This window comes from Salmo salar, chromosome 01 (assembly GCF_965601325.2).
Source record: "Salmo salar chromosome 01, fSalSal1, whole genome shotgun sequence".
Taxonomy (NCBI): Eukaryota; Metazoa; Chordata; class Actinopteri; order Salmoniformes; family Salmonidae; genus Salmo; species Salmo salar.
Genome location: NC_138291.1, coordinates 93,133,050 through 93,156,070, shown reverse-complemented (window position 1 = coordinate 93,156,070; position 23,021 = coordinate 93,133,050). Strand labels below are relative to the sequence as shown.

Below are 23,021 nucleotides of genomic sequence, written 5' to 3'. Positions count from 1 at the left end.
AATGCCAGGATTGTGGGTTCGATTCCCAGGGCCACCCATGCGTCAAATGTTTGCATGACTCTAAGTCCCTTTGGAAAAAAAACTTCTGCTAAATGGCATTTATTATTATTATTGTTATTATATGATATAATATATACTTCACAACATCTCTCAGATTGTCTGCTCTCTGCTAATGTGTGTGTGTGTGTGTGTGTGTGTGTGTGTTTTTTTTCTTTGTCCACGCTGTAGGACTACCTGGATGCCCTGATCGGTGTGTGTTATGATGGGGTAGAGGGCCTGCTCTACCTCTGCCTCTTCTCCATCCTGGCAATTTGTGCCTTTTGTGCCATGCTGTGTGCCATCCCCCGGGCATGGACACATATCGCCAGCAGGTTAGGAGGGGCCCTCCCACTGAGTCCCTTTCATTACATCTACATGACATTTTAGTCATTTAGCAGACGCTCTTCTCCAGAGCATTGTACTATCAGTGCATTCAAATAAAGTAGGTTAAACAACCACTGTCACGATCATAATCACCAGAATAGTAAACCAGAGCTAGTAAGAATCAGTCACTCTCTTTCTCTCTATCACCCTTTTATACAACCACAGTGTATATATATATATAACCAGAGTGTATATACAGTTGAAGTCGGAAGTTTACATACACTTAGGTTGGAGTCATTAAAACTCATTTTTCAACCACTCCACAAATTTCTTGTTAACAAACTATAGTTTTGGCAAACTTTGTGCATGACACAAGTCATTTTTCCAACAATTGTTTACAGACAGATTATTTCACTTATAATTCACTGTATCACAATTCCAGTGGGTCAGAAGTTTACATACACTAAGTTGACTGTTCCTTTAAACTGCTTAGAAAATTCCAGAAAATGATGTCATGGCTTTAGAAGCTTCATGTAGGCTAATTTACATCATTTGAGTCAATAGGAGGTGTACCTGTGGATGTATTTCAAGGCCTACCTTCAAACTCAGTGCCTCTTTGCTTGTCATCATGGGAAAATCAAAAGAAAGCAGCCAAGACCTCAGAAGAAAATTGTAGACCTCCACAAGTCTGGTTCATCTTTGGGAGCAATTTCCAAACGCCTGAAGGTACCACGTTAATCTGTACAAACAATAGTACGCAAGTATAAACACCATGGTACCACGCAGCCGTCATACCACTCAGGAAGAAGATGCGTTCTGTCTCCTAGAGATGAACGTACTTTGGTGTGAAAAGTGCAAATCAATCCCAGAACAACAGCAAAGGTGCTGGAGGAAACAGGTACAAAAGTATCTATATCCACAGTAAAACAAGTCTTATATCGCCATAACCTGAAAGGCCGCTCAGCAAGGAAGAAGCCACTGCTCCAAAACCGCCATAAAAAAGTCACACTACGGTTTGCAACTGCACATGGGGACAATGATCATACTTTTTGGAGAAATGTCCTCTGGTCATTATATAACTGTTTGGCCAAAATGACCATCGTTATGTTTGGAGGAAAAAGGGGGAGGCTTGCAAGCCGAAGAACACCATCCCAAGCACGGGGGTGGCAGCATCATGTTGTGGGGATGCTTTCCTGCAGGAGGATCTGGTGCACTTCACAAAATAGATGGCTTCATGAGGCAGGAAAATGATGTGGATATATTGAAGCAACATCTCAAGACATCAGTCAGGAAGTTGAAGCTTGGTCGCAAATGGGTCTTCCAAATGGACAATGACCCAAAGCATACTTCCAAAGTTGTGGCAAAATGGCTTAAGGACAACAAAGTCAAGGTATTGGAGTGGCCATCCCAAAGCCCTGACCTCAATCCTATAGAAAATGTGTGGGCAGAATTGAAAAAACATGTGCGAGCAAAGAGGCCTATAAACCTGATTCAGTTACACCAGCTCTGTCAGGAGGAATGGGCCAAAATTCACCCAACTTATTGTGGGAAGCTTGTGGAAGGCTACTCGAAACGTTTGACCCAAGTTAAACAATTTAAAGGCAATGCTACCAAATACTAATTGAGTGTATGTTAACTTCTGACCCACTGGGAATGTGATGAAAGAAATAAAAGCTGAAATAAATCATTCTCTACTATTATTCTAACATTTCACTTTCTTAAATTAAAGTGGTGATCTTAACTGACCTAAGACAGGGAATCTTTACTAGGATTAAATGTCAGGAATTGTGAAAAACGGAGTTTAAATGTATTTGGCTAAGGTGTATGTAAACTTCCGACTTCAAAACACACACAAATATATATATATATATACACATACAGTGGGGCAAAAAAGTATTTAGTCAGCCACCAATTGTGCAAGTTCTCCCACTTAAAAAGATGAGAGAGGCCTGTAATTTTCATCATAGGTACACTTCAACTATGACAGACAAAATGAGAAAAAAAATCCAGAAAATCACATTGTAGGATTTTTTATGAATTTATTTGCAAAGTATGGTGGAAAATAAGTATTTGGTCAATAACAAAAGTTTATCTCAATACTTTGTTATATACCCTTTGTTGGCAATGACACAAGTCAAATGTTTTCTGTAAGTCTAAACAAGGTTTTCACACACTGTTGCTGGTATTTTGGCCCATTCCTCCATGCAGATCTCCTCTAGAGCAGTGATGTTTTGGGGCTGTCGCTGGGCAACACGGACTTTCAACTCCCTCCAAAGATTTTCTATGGGGTTGAGATCTGGAGACTGGCTAGGCTACTCCAGGACCTTGAAATGCTTCTTACGAAGCCACTCCTTCGTTGCCCGGGCGGTGTGTTTGGGATCATTGTCATGCTGAAAGACCCAGCCACGTTTCATCTTCAATGCCCTTGCTGATGGAAGGAGGTTTTCACTCAAAATCTCACGATACATGGCACCATTCATTCTTTCCTTTACACGGATCAGTCTTCCTGGTCCCTTTGCAGAAAAACAGCCCCAAAGCATGATGTTTCCACCCCCATGCTTCACAGTAGGTATGGTGTTCTTTGGATGCAACTCAGCATTCTTTGTCCTCCAAACACGACGAGTTGAGATTTTACCAAAAAGTTATATTTTGGTTTCATCTGACCATATGACATTCTCCCAATCCTCTTCTGGATCATCCAAATGCTCTCTAGCAAACTTCAGATGGGCCTGGACATGTACTGGCTTAAGCAGGGGGACACGTCTAGCACTGCAGGATTTGAGTCCCTGGCGGCATAGTGTGTTACTGATGGTAGGCTTTGTTACTTTGGACCCAGTTCTCTGCAGGTCATTCACTAGGTCCCCCCGTGTGGTTCTGGGATTTTTGCTCACCATTCTTGTGATCATTTTGACCCCACGGGGTGAGCTCTTGCGTGGAGCCCCAGATCGAGGGAGATTATCAGTGGTCTTGTATGTCTTCCATTTCCTAATAATTGCTCCCACAGTTGATTTCTTCAAACCAAGCTGCTTACCTATTGCAGATTCAGTCTTCCCAGCCTAGTGCAGGTCTACAATTTTGTTTCTGGTGTCCTTTGACAGCTCTTTGGTCTTGGCCATAGTGGAGTTTGGAGTGTGACTGTTTGAGGTTGTGGACAGGTGTCTTTTATACTGATAACAAGTTCAAACAGGTGCCATTAATACAGGTAACGAGTGGAGGACAGAGGAGCCTCTTAAAGAAGAAGTTACAGGTCTGTGAGAGCCAGAAATCTTGCTTGTTTGTAGGTGACCAAATACTTATTTTCCACCATAATTTGCAAATAAATTCATAAAAGATCCTACAATGTGATTTTCTGGATTTTTTTCCCTCATTTTGTCTGTCATAGTTGACGTGTACCTATGATGAAAATTACAGGCCTCTCTCATCTTTTTAAGTGGGAGAACTTGCACAATTGGTGGCTGACTAAATACTTTTTTGCCCCACTGTATATACACATATATATATATATATATATATATATATATATATATATATACACACTGCTCAAAAAAATAAAGGGAACAGTTAAACAACACAATGTAACTCCAAGTCAATCACACTTCTGTGAAATCAAACTGTCCACTTAGGAAGCAACACTGATTGACAATACATTTCACATGCTGTTGTGCAAATGGAATAGACAACAGGTGGAAATTATAGGCAATTAGCAAGACACCCCCAATAAAGGAGTGGTTCTGCAGGTGGGGACCACAGACCACTTCTCAGTTCCTATGCTTCCTGGCTGATGTTTTGGTCACTTTTGAATGCTGGCGGTGCTTTCACTCTAGTGGTAGCATGAGACGGAGTCTACAACCCACACAAGTGGCTCAGGTAGTGCAGCTCATCCAGGATGGCACATCAATGCGAGCTGTGGCAAGAAGGTTTGCTGTGTCTGTCAGCGTAGTATCCAGAGCATGGAGGCGCTACCAGGAGACAGGCCAGTACATCAGGAGACGTGGAGGAGGCCGTAGGAGGGCAACAACCCAGCAGCAGGACCGCTACCTCCGCCTTTGTGCAAGGAGGAGCAGGAGAAGCACTGCCAGAGCCCTGCAAAATGACCTCCAGCAGGCCACAAATGTGCATGTGTCTGCTCAAATGGTCAGAAACAGACTCCATGAGGGTGGTATGAGGGCCCGACGTCCACAGGTGGGGGTTGTGCTTACAGCCCAACACCGTGCAGGACGTTTGGCATTTGCCAGAGAACACCGAGATTGGCAAATTCGCCACTGGCGCCCTGTGCTCTTCACAGATGAAAGCAGGTTCACACTGAGCACATGTGACAGAGTCTGGAGACGCCGTGGAGAACGTTCTGCTGCCTGCAACATCCTCCAGCATGACCGGTTTGGCGGTGGGTCAGTCATGATGTGGGGTGGCATTTCTTTGGGGGGCCGCACAGCCCTCCATGTGCTCGCCAGAGGTAGCCTGACTGCCATTAGGTACCGAGATGAGATCCTCAGACCCCTTGTGAGACCATATGCTGGTGCGGTTGGCCCTGGGTTCCTCCTAATGCAAGACAATGCTAGACCTCATGTGGCTGGAGTGTGTCAGCAGTTCCTGCAAGAGGAAGGAATTGATGCTCGCCCGTTCCCCAGACCTGAATCCAATTGAGCACATCTGGGACATCATGTCTCGCTCCATCCACCAACGCCACATTGCACCACAGACTGTCCAGGAGTTGGCGGATGCTTTAGTCCAGGTCTGGGAGGAGATCCCTCAGGAGACCATCCGCCACCTCATCAGGAGCATGCCCAGGCATTGTAGGGAGGTCATACAGGCACGTGGAGGCCACACTACTGAGCCTCATTTTGACTTGTTTTAAGGACATTACATCAAAGTTGGATCAGCCTGTAGTGTGGTTTTCCACTTCAATTTTGAGTGTGACTCCAAATCCAGACCTCCATGGGTTGATAAATTGGATTTCCATTGATTATTTTTGTGTGATTTTGTTGTCAGCACATTCAACTATGTAAAGAAAAAAGTATTTAATAAGATTATTTTTTTCATTCAGATCTAGGATGTGTTGTTTAAGTGTTCCCTTTATTTTTTTGAGCAGTATATATACAGTACCAGTCAAGAGTTTGGACACACCTTCTATCTTGAAGTAAAATGTTTTGTTGTTGTTGAGATTCTTCAAAGTAGCAAGCCTTTGCCTTGATTACAGCTTTGCACAATCTTGGCATTCTCTCAACAAGCTTCATGAGGTGCATTGGAATGCATTTCAATTACCTGGAATGCATTTCAATTAACAGGTGTGCCTTGTCAAAAGATAATTTGTGGACGTAGGGGTGGTATACAGAAGATAGCCCTATTTGGTAAAAGACCAATTCCATAGTATGGCAAGAACAGCTCAAATAAGCAAAGAGAAACTACAGTCAATCATTACTTTAAGACTTGAAGGTCAGTTAATAGGGAAAACTTCAAGAACAAGTGCAGTCGCAAAAACCATCAAGCGCTATGATGAAACTGGCTCTCATGAGGACCACCACAGGAATGGAAGACCCAGAGCTACCTCTGCTGCAGAGGATATGTTCATTAGAGTTAACTGCACCTCAGAAATTGCAGCCCAAATAAATGCTTCACAGAGTTCAAGTAACAGACACATCTCAACATCAACTGTTCAGAGGAGACTGTGTGAATCAGACCTTCATGGTCAAATTGCTGAAAAAAATCACTACTAAAGGACACCAATAAGAAGAAGAGACTTGCTTGGGCCAAGAAACACAAGCAATGGACATTAAACCAGTGGAAATTTGTCCTTTGGTCTGGAGATGTTTGGTTCCAGCCGCCGTGTCTTTGTGAGATGTGGTGTGGGTGAATGGATGATCTCTGCATGTGTTTTTCCCACCGTAAAGCATGGAGGAGGAGGTATAGTGGTGTGGGGGTGCTTTGCTGGGACACGGTCAGTGATTTATTTAGAATTCAAGGCACACATAACCAGCATGGCTACAACAGTATTCTGCAGCGATACACTACCCCATCTGTTTTGCGTTTAGTGGGACTATCATTTGTTTTTCAACAGGACAGTGACCCAACACACCTCCAGGCTGTGTAAGGGATATTTGATCAAGAAGGAGAGTAATGGAGTGCTGCATCAGATGACCTGGCCTCCACAATCCCCCGACCTCAACCAAATTGAGATGGTTTGGGATGAGTCGGACCGCAGAGTGAAGGAAAAGCAGCCAACAAGTGCTCAGCATATGTGGGAACTCCTTCAAGACAGTTGGAAAAGCATTCCAGGTGAAGCTGGTTGAGAGAATTCCAAGAATCTGCAATGCTGTCATCAAGGCAAAGAGTGGCTATTTTAAGTATCTCAAATCGAAAAGATATTTGGATTTGTTTAACACTTTTTTTGGTTACTACATGATTCCATATGTGTTATTTCATAGTTTTGATGTCTTCACTATTATTCTAGAATGTAAGAAAATAGTAAAAATAAAGAAAAACCCTTGAATGCGTAGGTGTTCTAAAACTTTTGACCGGTTGTGTGTGCATATATATATATATATATATATATATATATATATATATATATAACACTACCGTTTGGGGTCACTTTGAAGTGTCCTTGTTTTCCATGAAAATATACATGAAATGAGTTGCAAAATTAATAGGAAATATAGTCAAGACGTTGACAAGGTTATAAATAATCAATTTTAATTGATATAATAATTGTGTCCTTTAAACTTAGCTTTTAGTCAAAGAATCCTCCATTTGCGGCAATTACAGCCTTGCAGACCTTTGTCATTCTAGTTGTCAATTTATTGAGGTCATCTGAAGAGATTTCACCCCATGCTTCCTGAAGCACCTCCCACAAGTTGGACTGGCTTGATGGGCACTTCTTACGTACCATACGGTGAAGCTGCTCCCACAAACAGCTCAATAGGGTTGATATCCGGTGACTGTGCTGGCCACTCATTATAGACAGAATATCAGCTGACTGCTTCTTCCTTAAATAGTTATTGCATAGTTTGTAGCTGTGCTTTGGGTCATTGTCCTGTTGTAGGAGGAAATTGGCTCCAATTAAGCGCCTTCCACAGGGTATGGCATGGTGTTGCAAAATGGAGTGATAGCATTCCTTCTTCAAGATCCCGTTTACCCTGTACAAATTTCCCACTTTACCACAACCAAAGTACCCCCAGACCTTCACATTGCCTCCACCATGCTTGACAGATGACGTCAAGCACTCCTCCAGCATCTTTTCATTTTTTCTGCGTCTCACGAATGTTCTTTGTGATCGTCTGTTTAGATTCGTCTGTCCATAACACTTTTTTCCAATCTTACTTATCAATTTCTCACATGGAATAGCCTTCATTTCTCAGAACATGAATAGACAGACGAGTTTCAGAAGAAAGTGCTTTGGTTCTGGCCATTTCGAACATGTAATCAAACCCACAAATGCTGATGCTCCAGATACTGAACTAGTCTAAAGAAGGCCAGTTTTATTGCTCTTTAATCAGAACAACAGTTTTCAGCTGTGCTAACATAATTGCAAAAGGGTTTTCTAATTGTCAATTAGCCTTTTAAAATTCTAAACTTGGATTAGCTAACACAACGTGCCATTGGAACACAGGAGTGATTGTTGCTGATAATGGGCCTATGTAGATATTCCATAAAAAAGCAGCCGTTTCCAGCTACAATAGTAATTTACAACATTAACAATGTCTACACTGTATTTCTGATCAATTTTATGTTATTTTAATGGATGAAAAATGTGCTTTTCTTTCAAAAACAAGGACATTTCTAAGTGACCCCAAACTTTTGAACGGTAGTGTATATATATGTATATATATATATATATATATATATATATATATATATATATATATATATATATATATATATATATATATATATACATACACTATATATATATATATATATATATATATATATATATATATATATATATATATATATATATATATATATACATACAGTGCATTTGGAAAGTATTCAGACCCCTTGACTTTTTTCACATAAAAAAAATACATCAGAAATATCACATTTCAAATCATATCCAATTGTATTAGTCTGGAGTATTTACATACGTTTTCAGACCCTTTACTCAATACTTTGTTGAAGCACCTTTGGCAGTGATTACAGCCTCGAGTCTTCTTGTGTATAATGCTACAAGCTCGGCACAGCTGTATTTTGCGAGTTTCTCCCATTCTTCTCTGCAGATCCTCTCAAGCTCTGTCAGGCTGGATGGGGTCACTGCACAGCTATTTTCAGGTCTCTACAGAGATGTTAGATCGGGTTTAAGTCCAGGCTCTGGCTGGGCCACTCAAGGACATTGTGAGACTTGTCCCGAAACCACTCCTCTTTATCTTGACTGTGTGCTTAGGGCCGTATATATACATATAGAACCAGAGTGTGTACAGTACATCCGTTGTGTTTTTACTGTATGTACACCTTACAAGTCACTAAATCATCTATGTTGCTCGACTCCACCCTTTTTCTTCTCTCCAGGGAGCGTGATTATGACGATATAGACGAGGGTGACCCGTTTAACCCTCAGGCCAGACGCGTGATGACCCACAACTCCAACCATGCCACCAACATGCACAGCTTCTGCAGCTACAGCAGCAGTGTGGGCAGCCAGAGCAGCCTTCACCAGCCTGCCGCCCAGGCTGCCCAGGCTGTGTCCAACGCACCTGTCTCAGAGTACATGTGAGTCCAGCCCTGGCCTGGTTTTGACTGTATGGTAATGCTATACGTATGAACATACTGAAGCTAAAATAAAGCTAACTGTAAACTGTAAGAATCATGCTCGCTAAGAAGGCCTACTGGCCCAGAGTGATATGTTATTGGCTAGATTTTTGGTGATTGGGAATGTTTGTTTAGCAGACGCTTTATCTCTCTCTCCCTCTCTTTCTCCCTCCTCAGGAACCAGTCAGCGTTGTTCGGGGGAAACCCGCGGTATGAGAACGTTCCTCTGATCGGGAGAGGCTCTCCGCCCCCTTCGGTGCGTTGGGTCCCAGAGGCCAAGCCCTAGAAATCTTCAAATAATATGTTTGCAGGAAAGTCCTTGCGAATGATTTTGCCGAAGATGGTTGGGGTCAATTCCAATGAGGAGAATTGAAATTGAAATTTCAGTATGCTTCCTGAATTGACTAAATTGAAATTGAATTGACCCCAACCCGGATGCCACTCTCCCACATACTATCAAGTCAATCAGCATTGTAATACTGATCTTTCTCTCATCACCAGGATTTCTGTTCTGTTATTTAATTCTGATTCAGTGACCCGCTAGGACTTCTTCCTGCGTCTATTTTCTGTTTGTAGTGTCAACTCTGGTAAAGAGTTCCCCCATATGATGCTCTCTACATGATGCCTTCCTTAACTTGCTCAAGTCAATGTTACTTTTAGGTTGTTTAAATGGTTGTTGTAGTTGGTTTCTCACGAGTTATGACGTCCACATGATAACATATTTCCAGTTAGGATTTTGATCATGATCATCAGTTTGATCACATATCAAATTAAATTAAAGTTTGATTAGGGACGTATCAGTGAGAACTCCGCTAACGTTGTACCTTTATCTGTCTGTCTAACATAGTTGTAGATTGTGACTCTTTACAGAGGGAATAGGACAGTGAGAGAGAAGTTTAACATAGGTATACTGTAGTGTACATGTTCATGCATTTAAGATGAGATGGAAGCGTGTTATTTAGACCAATGCCCAGGGGAAGATCTCACAGGTGTCAGTCCCTAGTTGGTCACTTTACTTCTCTCTAAAGGTCAGTCTCTCTCTCTCTCTCTCTCTCTCTCTGGTCCTCATGATAAATTCACCTCCCTTTGGGGCCTCGTAATGGCAGCTATTTAGATCAATTACCCTCTCCTGTCTCCTTTCAAAGGCCTGCTGTGCCTAATGGAATTTCATGAAAAGACATATCTTATGGGTATCTGAGCCTGTTTAAATCTACTGTAGCTGCCTGCCATCCTTCCCATGGGATGATGTATTTGTAGTTGACTGAATGTAAGGTTTATTACCTTAGACTAACGCTGAGTCCCAAATGGCACCCATATGGCTCCTGTCAAAAGCAGTGGACTATATAGGGAATAGGGTGCCATTTGGGATGCATCATTGAGTGTTATACCGTATCTACCTTGGTGTTTTCCCCTGCCCTATCTCTCTACTACCAGTCTCTAGCCAAGAAGCTGTGATGATCTCACTGGTAATGTCATGTGGTGACCTCTGGACATACCTACCTTCTACGGGGCGTGGCACTCTACCTTTTCAGCTAACAGCTTCTTTTATATTGTTTATTTGTTTGTTTGTTGTTTATATGTTTGTTTGTATTTCATTTCTTTCTTCTTTTTTTTATCAACTTTTGGAGGTATACACTCAGCAATTTAGAAACGGAGTAAGTTGTTTTCTGCTCCTCTTTGGACCTCTCTGTTGTCTGAAGGATAAGATAGACTCCCAGTTGCTTTTCCCCCTGCCTCCGTTTCAAATCATAAAATGTTTATTCATCTCCATTTTCATTTTGGTACTGCATTTTCTATTTCACATCTGGCATGGCTTTGAACTATCAACCTTACTGTTCAGGACATCATCATCATGACATCATTATCATCACCGTCATCATTCCAGTTGTATGTTTGACCCAGTCAGGTCTGTCTCCCCCCGCTGTTGGGATTGTGGTGGTGTAACCTATCCTCACGTCTCCTCCCTGGGTTGGGACATTCAGAGACAGATCAGCAGTCCTATGTGTGCATGGCGTAAACCTTCCCTTCCCGATATTCCCCCTGTTTCACCTACTGTCTGAGAAGGCTTGGTCCAAAAGGAGGGGCCTACAGTGTTGTCTGACTCCCAGTCCCCTCAACTGATGTGTTAGAATGCTTGCATTAGGCACCCTATTGTCTTCCCTACCTCCCCTTTCTTTCTGTCTAGCTGGCTAAATACTGTTCTGAAAGTGTCCTGTGTTCTTCTATACTGTTGTCATTCACTATACGTTACCTGGTGTTGTCTCTAATTGTGCGTCCTGTGACATTCTGTTTCCCACAGTACTCCCCCAGCATGAGGGCTACATACCTGTCCATGACTGAGGACCAGATCAGACACTTTGGGAATGATTTCCAGGCATAGAGCTGCTCCTCCCTCCCTCCTCCTCTTTAATCTCTGCCATCTCCAAGAGGGTTCTCAAACAGGCAAACACACATACACACAACTACTCCAGCAGTGTGTGACTTTGTGGCTGCTACACGGACCCACTTCTCGTCCAACTCACTGGACTGGACCAAGGCCTGATATGAGGAAAGGTGTCACACACACAGTTGTCCCATCCCAAATCCCAGAGCCCAGTGTCTATGTCTTAGTCACCATGACTCCAGCCCATAGAATTAGAATGATTGTATTATGTGATTCTATTCATTCTATTTCAGTTCTCCCTTGCTGTCTCCAGAGAATGCAGCAATGCAAAGCCCTACTATTCCACTTCCACGTCGCATGTTGTGTCCACTGTCTGAAGGTGTAGTCTAAAGAAATTCTGCCGAAGTTCTCTTGGAAATAACACTGAACTTTTCTAATAGCTTTAGATTGAAATATTTTGGTTTGTCTGCAGCATTTGTTTTAGGCAAGACTTTTGAAAATGTAAGGTAGAGAAATTATATTTTTTTTATATTCATTTAATTTGACCTATAACATCAAACTTACAACAGGTCCTTAGGCCACCAATTCAGTATGTGAGTCCTTATATTTCCCAGCTCTTTGTGTAGTAGTGTTGAAAAAAAATGTTAAAATGGAAATTGTCATAATAATGATTTCTTTTAAAAACACTAGCTTGAGTCATTCACTCTGTCGAGACAATAGCAACTTTTACAGGAAATTGCTTTTATAATGATCTATTGTTTAGATACTAATGATTTGATTAGTCTATTTTGAAATTAAACTTCTTATAACACATATGTTAAGAATGGAAGCATGTTTTTGTGCCTATAACCACTCCCTATTCACCTAAACAGATGTTCTATAATAGCTACTGTAGGTCTATGACTGTTAAGTCAAAAGGAGGGACCATACTATGACTGTTGATACCTGATACTCCAACCCATTTGTATTTGATGAAATTGGCCAAGAACAAGTACATCAGAAATGACATTCACACTCTTAGAACTGGAAAGTGTCTACTGTCAAAGGGTCCTCCCTTTTCCTCCACTGCTACAAAAAACACATACTGTATATGCCGTAATAGTAGTTATATGTTTCCACATACACCTCAGACCTAAACCTTGTGAAGCACAAACCTAACCCTGACTGTATGGTAGGGCCTGGGATAGTGGCCCTACAACTATGCCCTCCCAACACTATGCCCTCCCAGCACAACACTATGCCCTCCCAACACTATGCCCTCCCAGCACTACACTATGCCCTCCCAACACTACACTATGCCCTCCCAGCACTACACTATGCCCTCCCAGCACTACACTATGCCCTCCCAGCACTACACTATGCCCTCCCAACACTATGCCCTCCCAACACTATGCCCTCCCAACACTATGCCCTCCCTACACTATGCCCTCCCTACACTATGCCCTCCCAACACTACACTATGCCCTCCCAACACTACACTATGCCCTCCCAGCACTACACTATGCCCTCCCTACACTATGCCCTCCCAACACTACACTATGCCCTCCCAACACTACACTATGCCCTCCCAGCACTACACTATGCCCTCCCAGCACTACACTATGCCCTCCCAGCACTATGCCCTCCCAACACTATGCCCTCCCTACACTATGCCCTCCCAACACTATGCCCTCCCTACACTATGCCCTCCCAACACTACACTATGCCCTCCCTACACTATGCCCTCCCAGGACTACACTATGCCCTCCCAACACTATGCCCTCCCAACACTATGCCCTCCCAACACTACACTATGCCCTCCCAACACTATGCCCTCCCAACACTATGCCCTCCCTACTCTATGCCCTCCCAACACTATGCCCTCCCAACACTACACTATGCCCTCCCTACACTACACTATGCCCTCCCAACACTATGCCCTCCCTACTCTATGCCCTCCCAACACTATGCCCTCCCAACACTACACTATGCCCTCCCAACACTACACTATGCCCTCCCTACACTATGCCCTCCCTACACTATGCCCTCCCAACACTATGCCCTCCCAACACTACACTATGCCCTCCCTAAACTATGCCCTCCCTACACTACACTATGCCCTCCCAACACTACACTATGCCCTCCCAACACTATGCCCTCCCTACACTATGCCCTCCCAACACTACACTATGCCCTCCCAACACTACACTATGCCCTCCCTACACTATGCCCTCCCAACACTATGCCCTCCCAACACTACACTATGCCCTCCCTACACTATGCCCTCCCTGCACTATGCCCTCCCTACACTACACTATGCCCTCCCAACACTACACTATGCCCTCCCAACACTATGCCCTCCCTACACTATGCCCTCCCAACACTACACTATGCCCTCCCAACACTACACTATGCCCTCCCTACACTATGCCCTCCCTACACTATGCCCTCCCAGCACTACACTATGCCCTCCCAGCACTACACTATGCCCTCCCAACACTATGCCCTCCCAACACTATGCCCACCCTACACTATGCCCTCCCAACACTATGCCCTCCCAACACTATGCACTCCAACACTATGCACTCCCAACACTATGCCCTCCCATACACTATGCCCTCCCTAACACTACACTATGCCCTCCCAACACTATGCCCTCCCTACACTATGCCCTCCCTACACTGCACTATGCCCTCCCAACACTATGCCCTCCCTACACTATGCCCTCCCTAACACTACACTATGCCCTCCCTACACTATGCCCTCCCAACACTACACTATGCCCTCCCTACACTACACTATGCCCTCCCTACACTATGCCCTCCCAACACTACACTATGCCCTCCCAACACTACACTATGCCCTCCCTACACTACACTATGCCCTCCCTACACTATGCCCTCCCTACACTATTCCCTCCCAACACTATGCCCTCCCAACACTATGCCCTCCCAACACTATGCCCTCCCAACACTATGCCCTCCCTACACTACACTATGCCCTCCCAACACTATGCCCTCCCTACACTATGCCCTCCCAACACTATCCCCTCCCAACACTACACTATGCCCTCCCAACACTATGCCCTCCCTACACTACACTATGCCCTCCCAACACTATGCCCTCCCAACACTATGCCCTCCCTACACTATGCCCTCCCTACACTATGCCCTCCCTACACTACACTATGCCCTCCCAACACTATGCCCTCCCAACACTATGCCCTCCCTACACTATGCCCTCCCAACACTATGCCCTCCCAACACTACACTATGCCCTCCCAACACTACACTATGCCCTCCCAACACTACACTATGCCCTCCCAACACTATGCCCTCCCAACACTACACTATGCCCTCCCTACACTATGCCCTCCCTACACTATGCCCTCCCAACACTATGCCCTCCCAACACTATGCCCTCCCAACATTACACTATGCCCTCCCTACACTATGCCCTCCCTACACTATGCCCTCCCTACACTATGCCCTCCCAACACTATGCCCTCCCAACACTACACTATGCCCTCCCTACACTATGCCCTCCCTACACTATGCCCTCCCTACACTATGCCCTCCCTACACTATGCCCTCACTACACTACACTATGCCCTCCCTACACTACACTATGCCCTCCCTACACTATGCCCTCCCTACACTATGCCCTCACTACACTATGCCCTCCCTACACTATGCCCTCCCAACACTATCCCCTCCCTACACTATGCCCTCACCACACTATGCCCTCCCAACACTATGCCCTCCCAACACTATGCCCTCCCAACACTACACTATGCCCTCCCAACACTACACTATCCCCTCCCAACACTACACTATGCCCTCCCTACACTATGCCCTCCCAACACTATCCCCTCCCTACACTATGCCCTCCCTACACTATGCCCTCCCAACACTACACTATGCCCTCCCAACACTACACTATGCCCTCCCAACACTATGCCCTCCCAACACTACACTATGCCCTCCCTACACAATGCCCTCCCTACACTACAATATGCCCTCCCAACACTATGCCCTCCCAACACTATGCCCTCCCTACACTATGCCCGCCCTACACTATGCCCTCCCTACACTATGCCCTCCCAACACTATGCCCTCCCTACACTACACTATGCCCTCCCAACACTACACTATGCCCTCCCAACACTACACTATGCCCTCCCAACACTATGCCCTCCCAACACTACACTATGCCCTCCCAACACAATGCCCTCCCAACACTATGCCCTCCCAACACTACACTATGCCCTCCCAACACTACACTATGCCCTCCCTACACTATGCCCTCCCTACACTATGCCCTCCCAACACTATCCCCTCCCTACACTATGCCCTCCCTACACTATGCCCTCCCAACACTATCCCCTCCCTACACTATGCCCTCACCACACTATGCCCTCCCAACACTATGCCCTCCCAACACTATGCCCTCCCAACACTACACTATGCCCTCCCAACACTACACTATGCCCTCCCAACACTACACTATGCCCTCCCAACACTACACTATGCCCTCCCTACACTATGCCCTCCCTACACTATGCCCTCCCTACACTATCCCCTCCCTACACTATCCCCTCCCTACACTATGCCCTCCCTACACTATGCCCTCCCAACACTACACTATGCCCTCCCAACACTACACTATGCCCTCCCAACACTATGCCCTCCCAACACTACACTATGCCCTCCCTACACAATGCCCTCCCTACACAATGCCCTCCCTACACTACAATATGCCCTCCCAACACTATGCCCTCCCAACACTATGCCCTCCCTACACTATGCCCGCCCTACACTATGCCCTCCCTACACTATGCCCTCCCAACACTATGCCCTCCCAACACTATGCCCTCCCTACACTACACTATGCCCTCCCAACACTACACTATGCCCTCCCAACACTATGCCCTCCCAACACTACACTATGCCCTCCCAACACAATGCCCTCCCAACACTATGCCCTCCCAACACTACACTATGCCCTCCCAACACTACACTATGCCCTCCCAACACTATGCCCTCCCAACACTACACTATGCCCTCCCAACACTATGCCCTCCCTACACTATGCCCTCCCAACACTATGCCCTCCCTACACTACACTATGCCCTCCCTACACTATGCCCGCCCTACACTATGCCCTCCCAACACTACACTATGCCCTCCCAACACTATGCCCTCCCTACACTATGCCCTCCCAACACTATGCCCTCCCTACACTACACTATGCCCTCCCTACACTATGCCCGCCCTACACTACACTATGCCCGCCCTACACTATGCCCTCCCTACACTATGCCCTCCCTACACTACACTATGCCCGCCCTACACTATGCCCGCCCTACACTATGCCCTCCCTACACTATGCCCTCCCAACACTATGCCCTCCCAACACTATGCACTCCCAATACTATGCCCACCCTACACTATGCCCTCCCAACACTATGCCCTCCCAACACTATGCACTCCCAACACTATGCCCTCCCAACACTATGCCCTCCCAACACTATGCCCTCCCTACACTACACTATGCCCTCCCAACATTATGCCCTCCCTACACTATGCCCTCCCTACACTGCACTATGCCCTCCCAACACTATGCCCTCCCTACACTATGCCCTCCCTACACTACACTATGCCCTCCCAACACTATGCCCTCCCAACACTATGCACTCCCAACACTACACTATGCCCTCCCTACACTATGCCCTCCCAACACTACGCTATGCCCTCCCAACACTATGCCCTCCCTACACTACACTATGCCCTCCCTACACTATGCCCTCCCAACACTACACTATGCCCTCCCAACACTATGCCCTCCCAACACTATGCCCTCCCTACACTATGCCCTCCCTACACTACACTATGCCCTCCCAACACTATGCCCTCCCAACACTATGCACTCCCAACACTACACTATGCCCTCCCTACACTATGCCCTCCCAACACTACGCTATGCCCTCCCAACACTATGCCCTCCCAACACTATGCCCTCCCTACACTACACTTTGCCCTCCCAACACTATGCCCTCCCAAAACTATGCCCCCCAACACTACACTATGCCCTCCCTACACTATGCCCTCCCAACACTACACTATGCCCTCCCAACACTATGCCCTCCCTACACTATGCCCTCCCAACACTATGCCCTCCCAACACTATGCCCTCCCAACACTATGCCCTCCCTACACTATGCCCTCCCAACACTATGCCCTCCCAACACTATGCCCTCCCAACACTATGCCCTCCCAACACTACACTATGCCCTCCCTACACTATGCCCTCCCAACACTATGCCCTCCCTACACTATGCCCTCCCAACACTATGCCCTCCCAACACTACACTATGCCCTCCCTACACTATGCCCTCCCAACACTATGCCCTCCCAACACTATGCCCTCCCTACACTATGCCCTCCCAACACTATGCCCTCCCAACACTACACTATGCCCTCCCAACACTATGCCCTCCCAACACTATGCCCTCCCTACACTATGCCCTCCCAACACTATGCCCTCCCAACACTACACTATGCCCTCCCTACACTACACTATGCCCTCCCAACACTACACTATGCCCTCCCTACACTACACTATGCCCTCCCTACACTATGCCCTCCCAACACTATGCCCTCCCTACACTATGCCCTCCCAACACTATGCCCTCCCAACACTACACTATGCCCTCCCTACACTACACTATGCCCTCCCTACACTATGCCCTCCCTACACTATGCCCTCCCAACACTATGCCCTCCCAACACTATGCCCTCCCTACACTATGCCCTCCCAACACTATGCCCTCCCAACACTACACTATGCCCTCCCTACACTATGCCCTCCCAACACTATGCCCTCCCAACACTATGCCCTCCCTACACTATGCCCTCCCAACACTATGCCCTCCCAACACTACACTATGCCCTCCCTACACTACACTATGCCCTCCCAACACTACACTATGCCCTCCCAACACTATGCCCTCCCTACACTATGCCCTCCCAACACTATGCCCTCCCAACACTACACTATGCCCTCTCTACACTATGCCCTCCTAACACTATGCCCTCCCAACACTACAATATGCCCTCCCTACACTATGCCCTCCCTACACTATGCCCTCCCTACACTATGCCCTCCCAACACTATGCCCTCCCTACACTATGCCCTCCCTACACTATGCCCGCCCTACACTATGCCCTCCCTACACTATGCCCTCCCAACACTATGCCCTCCCAACACTATGCCCTCCCTACACTACACTATGCCCTCCCAACACTACACTATGCCCTCCCAACACTATGCCCTCCCAACACTACACTATGCCCTCCCAACACAATGCCCTCCCAACACTATGCCCTCCCAACACTACACTATGCCCTCCCAACACTACACTATGCCCTCCCAACACTACACTATGCCCTCCCTACACAATGCCCTCCCTACACTATGCCCTCCCAACACTACACTATGCCCTCCCAACACTATGCCCTCCCTACACTATGCCCTCCCAACACTATGGCCTCCCTACACTACACTATGCCCTTCCTACACTATGCCCGCCCTACACTACACTATGCCCGCCCTACACTATGCCCGCCCTACACTATGCCCTCCCTACACTACACTATGCCCTTCCTACACTATGCCCGCCCTACACTACACTATGCCCGCCCTACACTATGCCCGCCCTACACTATGCCCTCCCTACACTATGCCCTCCCTACACTACACTATGCCCGCCCTACACTATGCCCGCCCTACACTATGCCCTCCCTACACTATGCCCGCCCTACACTATGCCCTCCCAACACTATGCCCTCCCAACACTATGCCCTACCAACACTATGCCCTCCCTACATTATGCCCTCCCTACACTACACTATGCCCTCCCAACACTATGCCCTCCCAACACTATGCACTCCCAACACTACACTATGCCCTCCCTACACTATGCCCTCCCTACACTACACTATGCCCTCCCAACACTATGCCCTCCCAACACTATGCACTCCCAACACTACACTATGCCCTCCCTACACTATGCCCTCCCAACACTACACTATGCCCTCCCAACACTATGCCCTCCCAACACTATGCCCTCCCTACACTACACTATGCCCTCCCAACACTATGCCCTCCCTACACTATGCCCTCCCTACACTACACTATGCCCTCCCAACACTATGCCCTCCCAACACTACACTATGCCCTCCCTACACTGCACTATGCCCTCCCAACACTATGCCCTCCCAACACTATGCCCTCCCTACACTACACTATGCCCTCCCAACACTATGCCCTCCCAAAACTATGCCCTCTCTACACTATGCCCTCCCTACACTATGCCCTCCCAACACTACACTATGCCCTCCCAACACTATGCCCTCCCAACACTACACTATGCCCTCCCTACACTATGCCCTCCCAACACTATGCCCTCCCTACACTATGCCCTCCCAACACTATGCCCTCCCAACACTACAATATGCCCTCCCAACACTACACTATGCCCTCCCTACACTACACTATGCCCTCCCAACACTACACTATGTCCTCTCTACACTATGCCCTCCTAACACTATGCCCTCCCAACACTACACTATGCCCTCCGAACACTACACTATGCCCTCCCTGCACTATGCCCTCCCAACACTATGCCCTCCCTACACTATGCCCTCCCTGCACTATGCCCTCCCAACACTACAATATGCCCTCCCAACACTACACTATGCCCTCCCTACACTACACTATGCCCTCCCAACACTACACTATGCCCTCTCTACACTATGCCCTCCTAACACTATGCCCTCCCAACACTACACTATGCCCTCCCAACACTACACTATGCCCTCCCTGCACTATGCCCTCCCAACACTATGCCCTCCCTACACTATGCCCTCCCAACACTATGCCCTCCCAACACTATGCCCTCCCAACACTACACTATGCCCTCCCAACACTATGCCCTCCCAACACTACACTATGCCCTCCCTACACTATGCCCTCCCAACACTACACTATGCCCTCCCAACACTATGCCCTCCCAACACTACACTATGCCCTCCCTACACTATGCCCTCCCAACACTATGCCCTCCCTACACTATGCCCTCACTACACTATGCCCTACACTACACTATGCCCTCCCAACACTATGCCCTCCCTACACTATGCCCTCCCTACACTATGCCCTCCCAACACTATGCCCTCCCAACACTATGCCCTCCCTACACTATGCCCTCCCTACACTATGCCCTCCCAACACTACACTATGCCCTCCCAACACTACACTATGCCCTCCCAACACTACACTATGCCCTCCCAACACTACACTATGCCCTCCCAACACTACACTATGCCCTCCCTACACTATGCCCTCCCAACACTATCCCCTCCCTACACTATGCCCTCCCTACACTATGCCCTCCCAACACTACACTATGCCCTCCCTACACTATGCCCTCCCAACACTATCCCCTCCCTACCCAATGCCCTCCCTACACTATGCCCTCACTACACTATGCCCTCCCAACACTATGCCCTCCCAACACTACACTATGCCCTCCCAACACTACACTATGCCCTCCCTACACTATGCCCTCCCAACACTATCCCCTCCCTACACTATGCCCTCACTACACTATGCCCTCCCTACACTATGCCCTCCCAACACTACACTATGCCCTCCCAACACTATGCCCTCCCAACACTACACTATGCCCTCCCTACACAATGCCCTCCCTACACTATGCCTTCCCAACACTACACTATGCCCTCCCAACACTATGCCCTCCCTACACTATGCCCGCCCTACACTATGCCCTCCCTACACTATGCCCTCCCAACACTATGCCCTCCCAACACTATGCCCTCCCAACACTATGCACTCCCAACACTATGCCCTACCAACACTATGCCCTCCCTACATTATGCCCTCCCTACACTACACTATGCCCTCCCAACACTATGCCCTCCCAACACTATGCACTCCCAACACTACACTATGCCCTCCCTACACTATGCCCTCCCTACACTACACTATGCCCTCCCAACACTATGCCCTCCCAACACTATGCACTCCCAACACTACACTATGCCCTCCCTACACTATGCCCTCCCAACACTACACTATGCCCTCCCAACACTATGCCCTCCCAACACTATGCCCTCCCTACACTACACTATGCCCTCCCAACACTATGCCCTCCCTACACTATGCCCTCCCTACACTACACTATGCCCTCCCAACACTATGCCCTCCCAACACTACACTATGCCCTCCCTACACTGCACTATGCCCTCCCAACACTATGCCCTCCCAACACTATGCCCTCCCTACACTACACTATGCCCTCCCAACACTATGCCCTCCCAACACTATGCCCTCCCTACACTACACTATGCCCTCCCAACACTATGCCCTCCCAACACTACACTATGCCCTCCCAACACTATGCCCTCCCAAAACTATGCCCTCCCTACACTATGCCCTCCCTACACTATGCCCTCCCAACACTATGCCCTCCCAACACTACACTATGCCCTCCCTACACTATGCCCTCCCAACACTATGCCCTCCCAACACTATGCCCTCCCTACACTATGCCCTCCCAACACTATGCCCTCCCAACACTACAATATGCCCTCCCAACACTACACTATGCCCTCCCTACACTACACTATGCCCTCCCAACACTACACTATGTCCTCTCTACACTATGCCCTCCTAACACTATGCCCTCCCAACACTACACTATGCCCTCCGAACACTACACTATGCCCTCCCTGCACTATGCCCTCCCAACACTATGCCCTCCCAACACTATGCCCTCCCTACACTATGCCCTCCCTGCACTATGCCCTCCCAACACTACAATATGCCCTCCCAACACTACACTATGCCCTCCCTACACTACACTATGCCCTCCCAACACTACACTATGCCCTCTCTACACTATGCCCTCCTAACACTATGCCCTCCCAACACTACACTATGCCCTCCCAACACTACACTATGCCCTCCCTGCACTATGCCCTCCCAACACTATGCCCTCCCTACACTATGCCCTCCCAACACTATGCCCTCCCTACACTATGCCCTCCCAACACTACACTATGCCCTCCCAACACTATGCCCTCCCAACACTACACTATGCCCTCCCTACACTATGCCCTCCCAACACTATGCCCTCCCTACACTATGCCCTCCCAACACTATGCCCTCCCAAAACTATGCCCTCCCAACACTACACTATGCCCTCCCAACACTATGCCCTCCCAACACTATGCCCTCCCTACACTACACTATGCCCTCCCAACACTATGCCCTCCCAACACTATGCCCTCCCAACACTATGCCCTCCCTACACTATGCCCTCCCTACACTATGCCCTCCCAACACTACACTATGCCCTCCCAACACTACACTATGCCCTCCCAACACTATGCCCTCCCTACACTATGCCCTCCCTACACTATGCCCTCCCAACACTACACTATGCCCTCCCAACACTACACTATGC

The 23,021-nt window shown here is 47.6% G+C and overlaps 1 protein-coding gene across 2 annotated transcripts in view; it reads left to right on the top strand.

Annotated features, from left to right (window-relative positions):
* The window catches only part of LOC106610147 (protein tweety homolog 2-like), a 98,791-nt gene extending 86,485 nt beyond the window's left edge, over positions 1-12,306 (top strand). For both annotated transcript variants that reach the window (XM_014209327.3, XM_082978158.1), the window contains 4 exons: positions 229-371; positions 8,869-9,069; positions 9,286-9,364; positions 11,408-12,306. In XM_014209327.3, the coding sequence (XP_014064802.1) occupies positions 229-371; positions 8,869-9,069; positions 9,286-9,364; positions 11,408-11,488 (504 nt within the window). In that variant the 3' untranslated portion in view covers positions 11,489-12,306. The remainder of the gene's footprint in view (positions 1-228; positions 372-8,868; positions 9,070-9,285; positions 9,365-11,407) is intronic.
* The last annotated feature ends 10,715 nt before the right edge of the window (positions 12,307-23,021 follow it).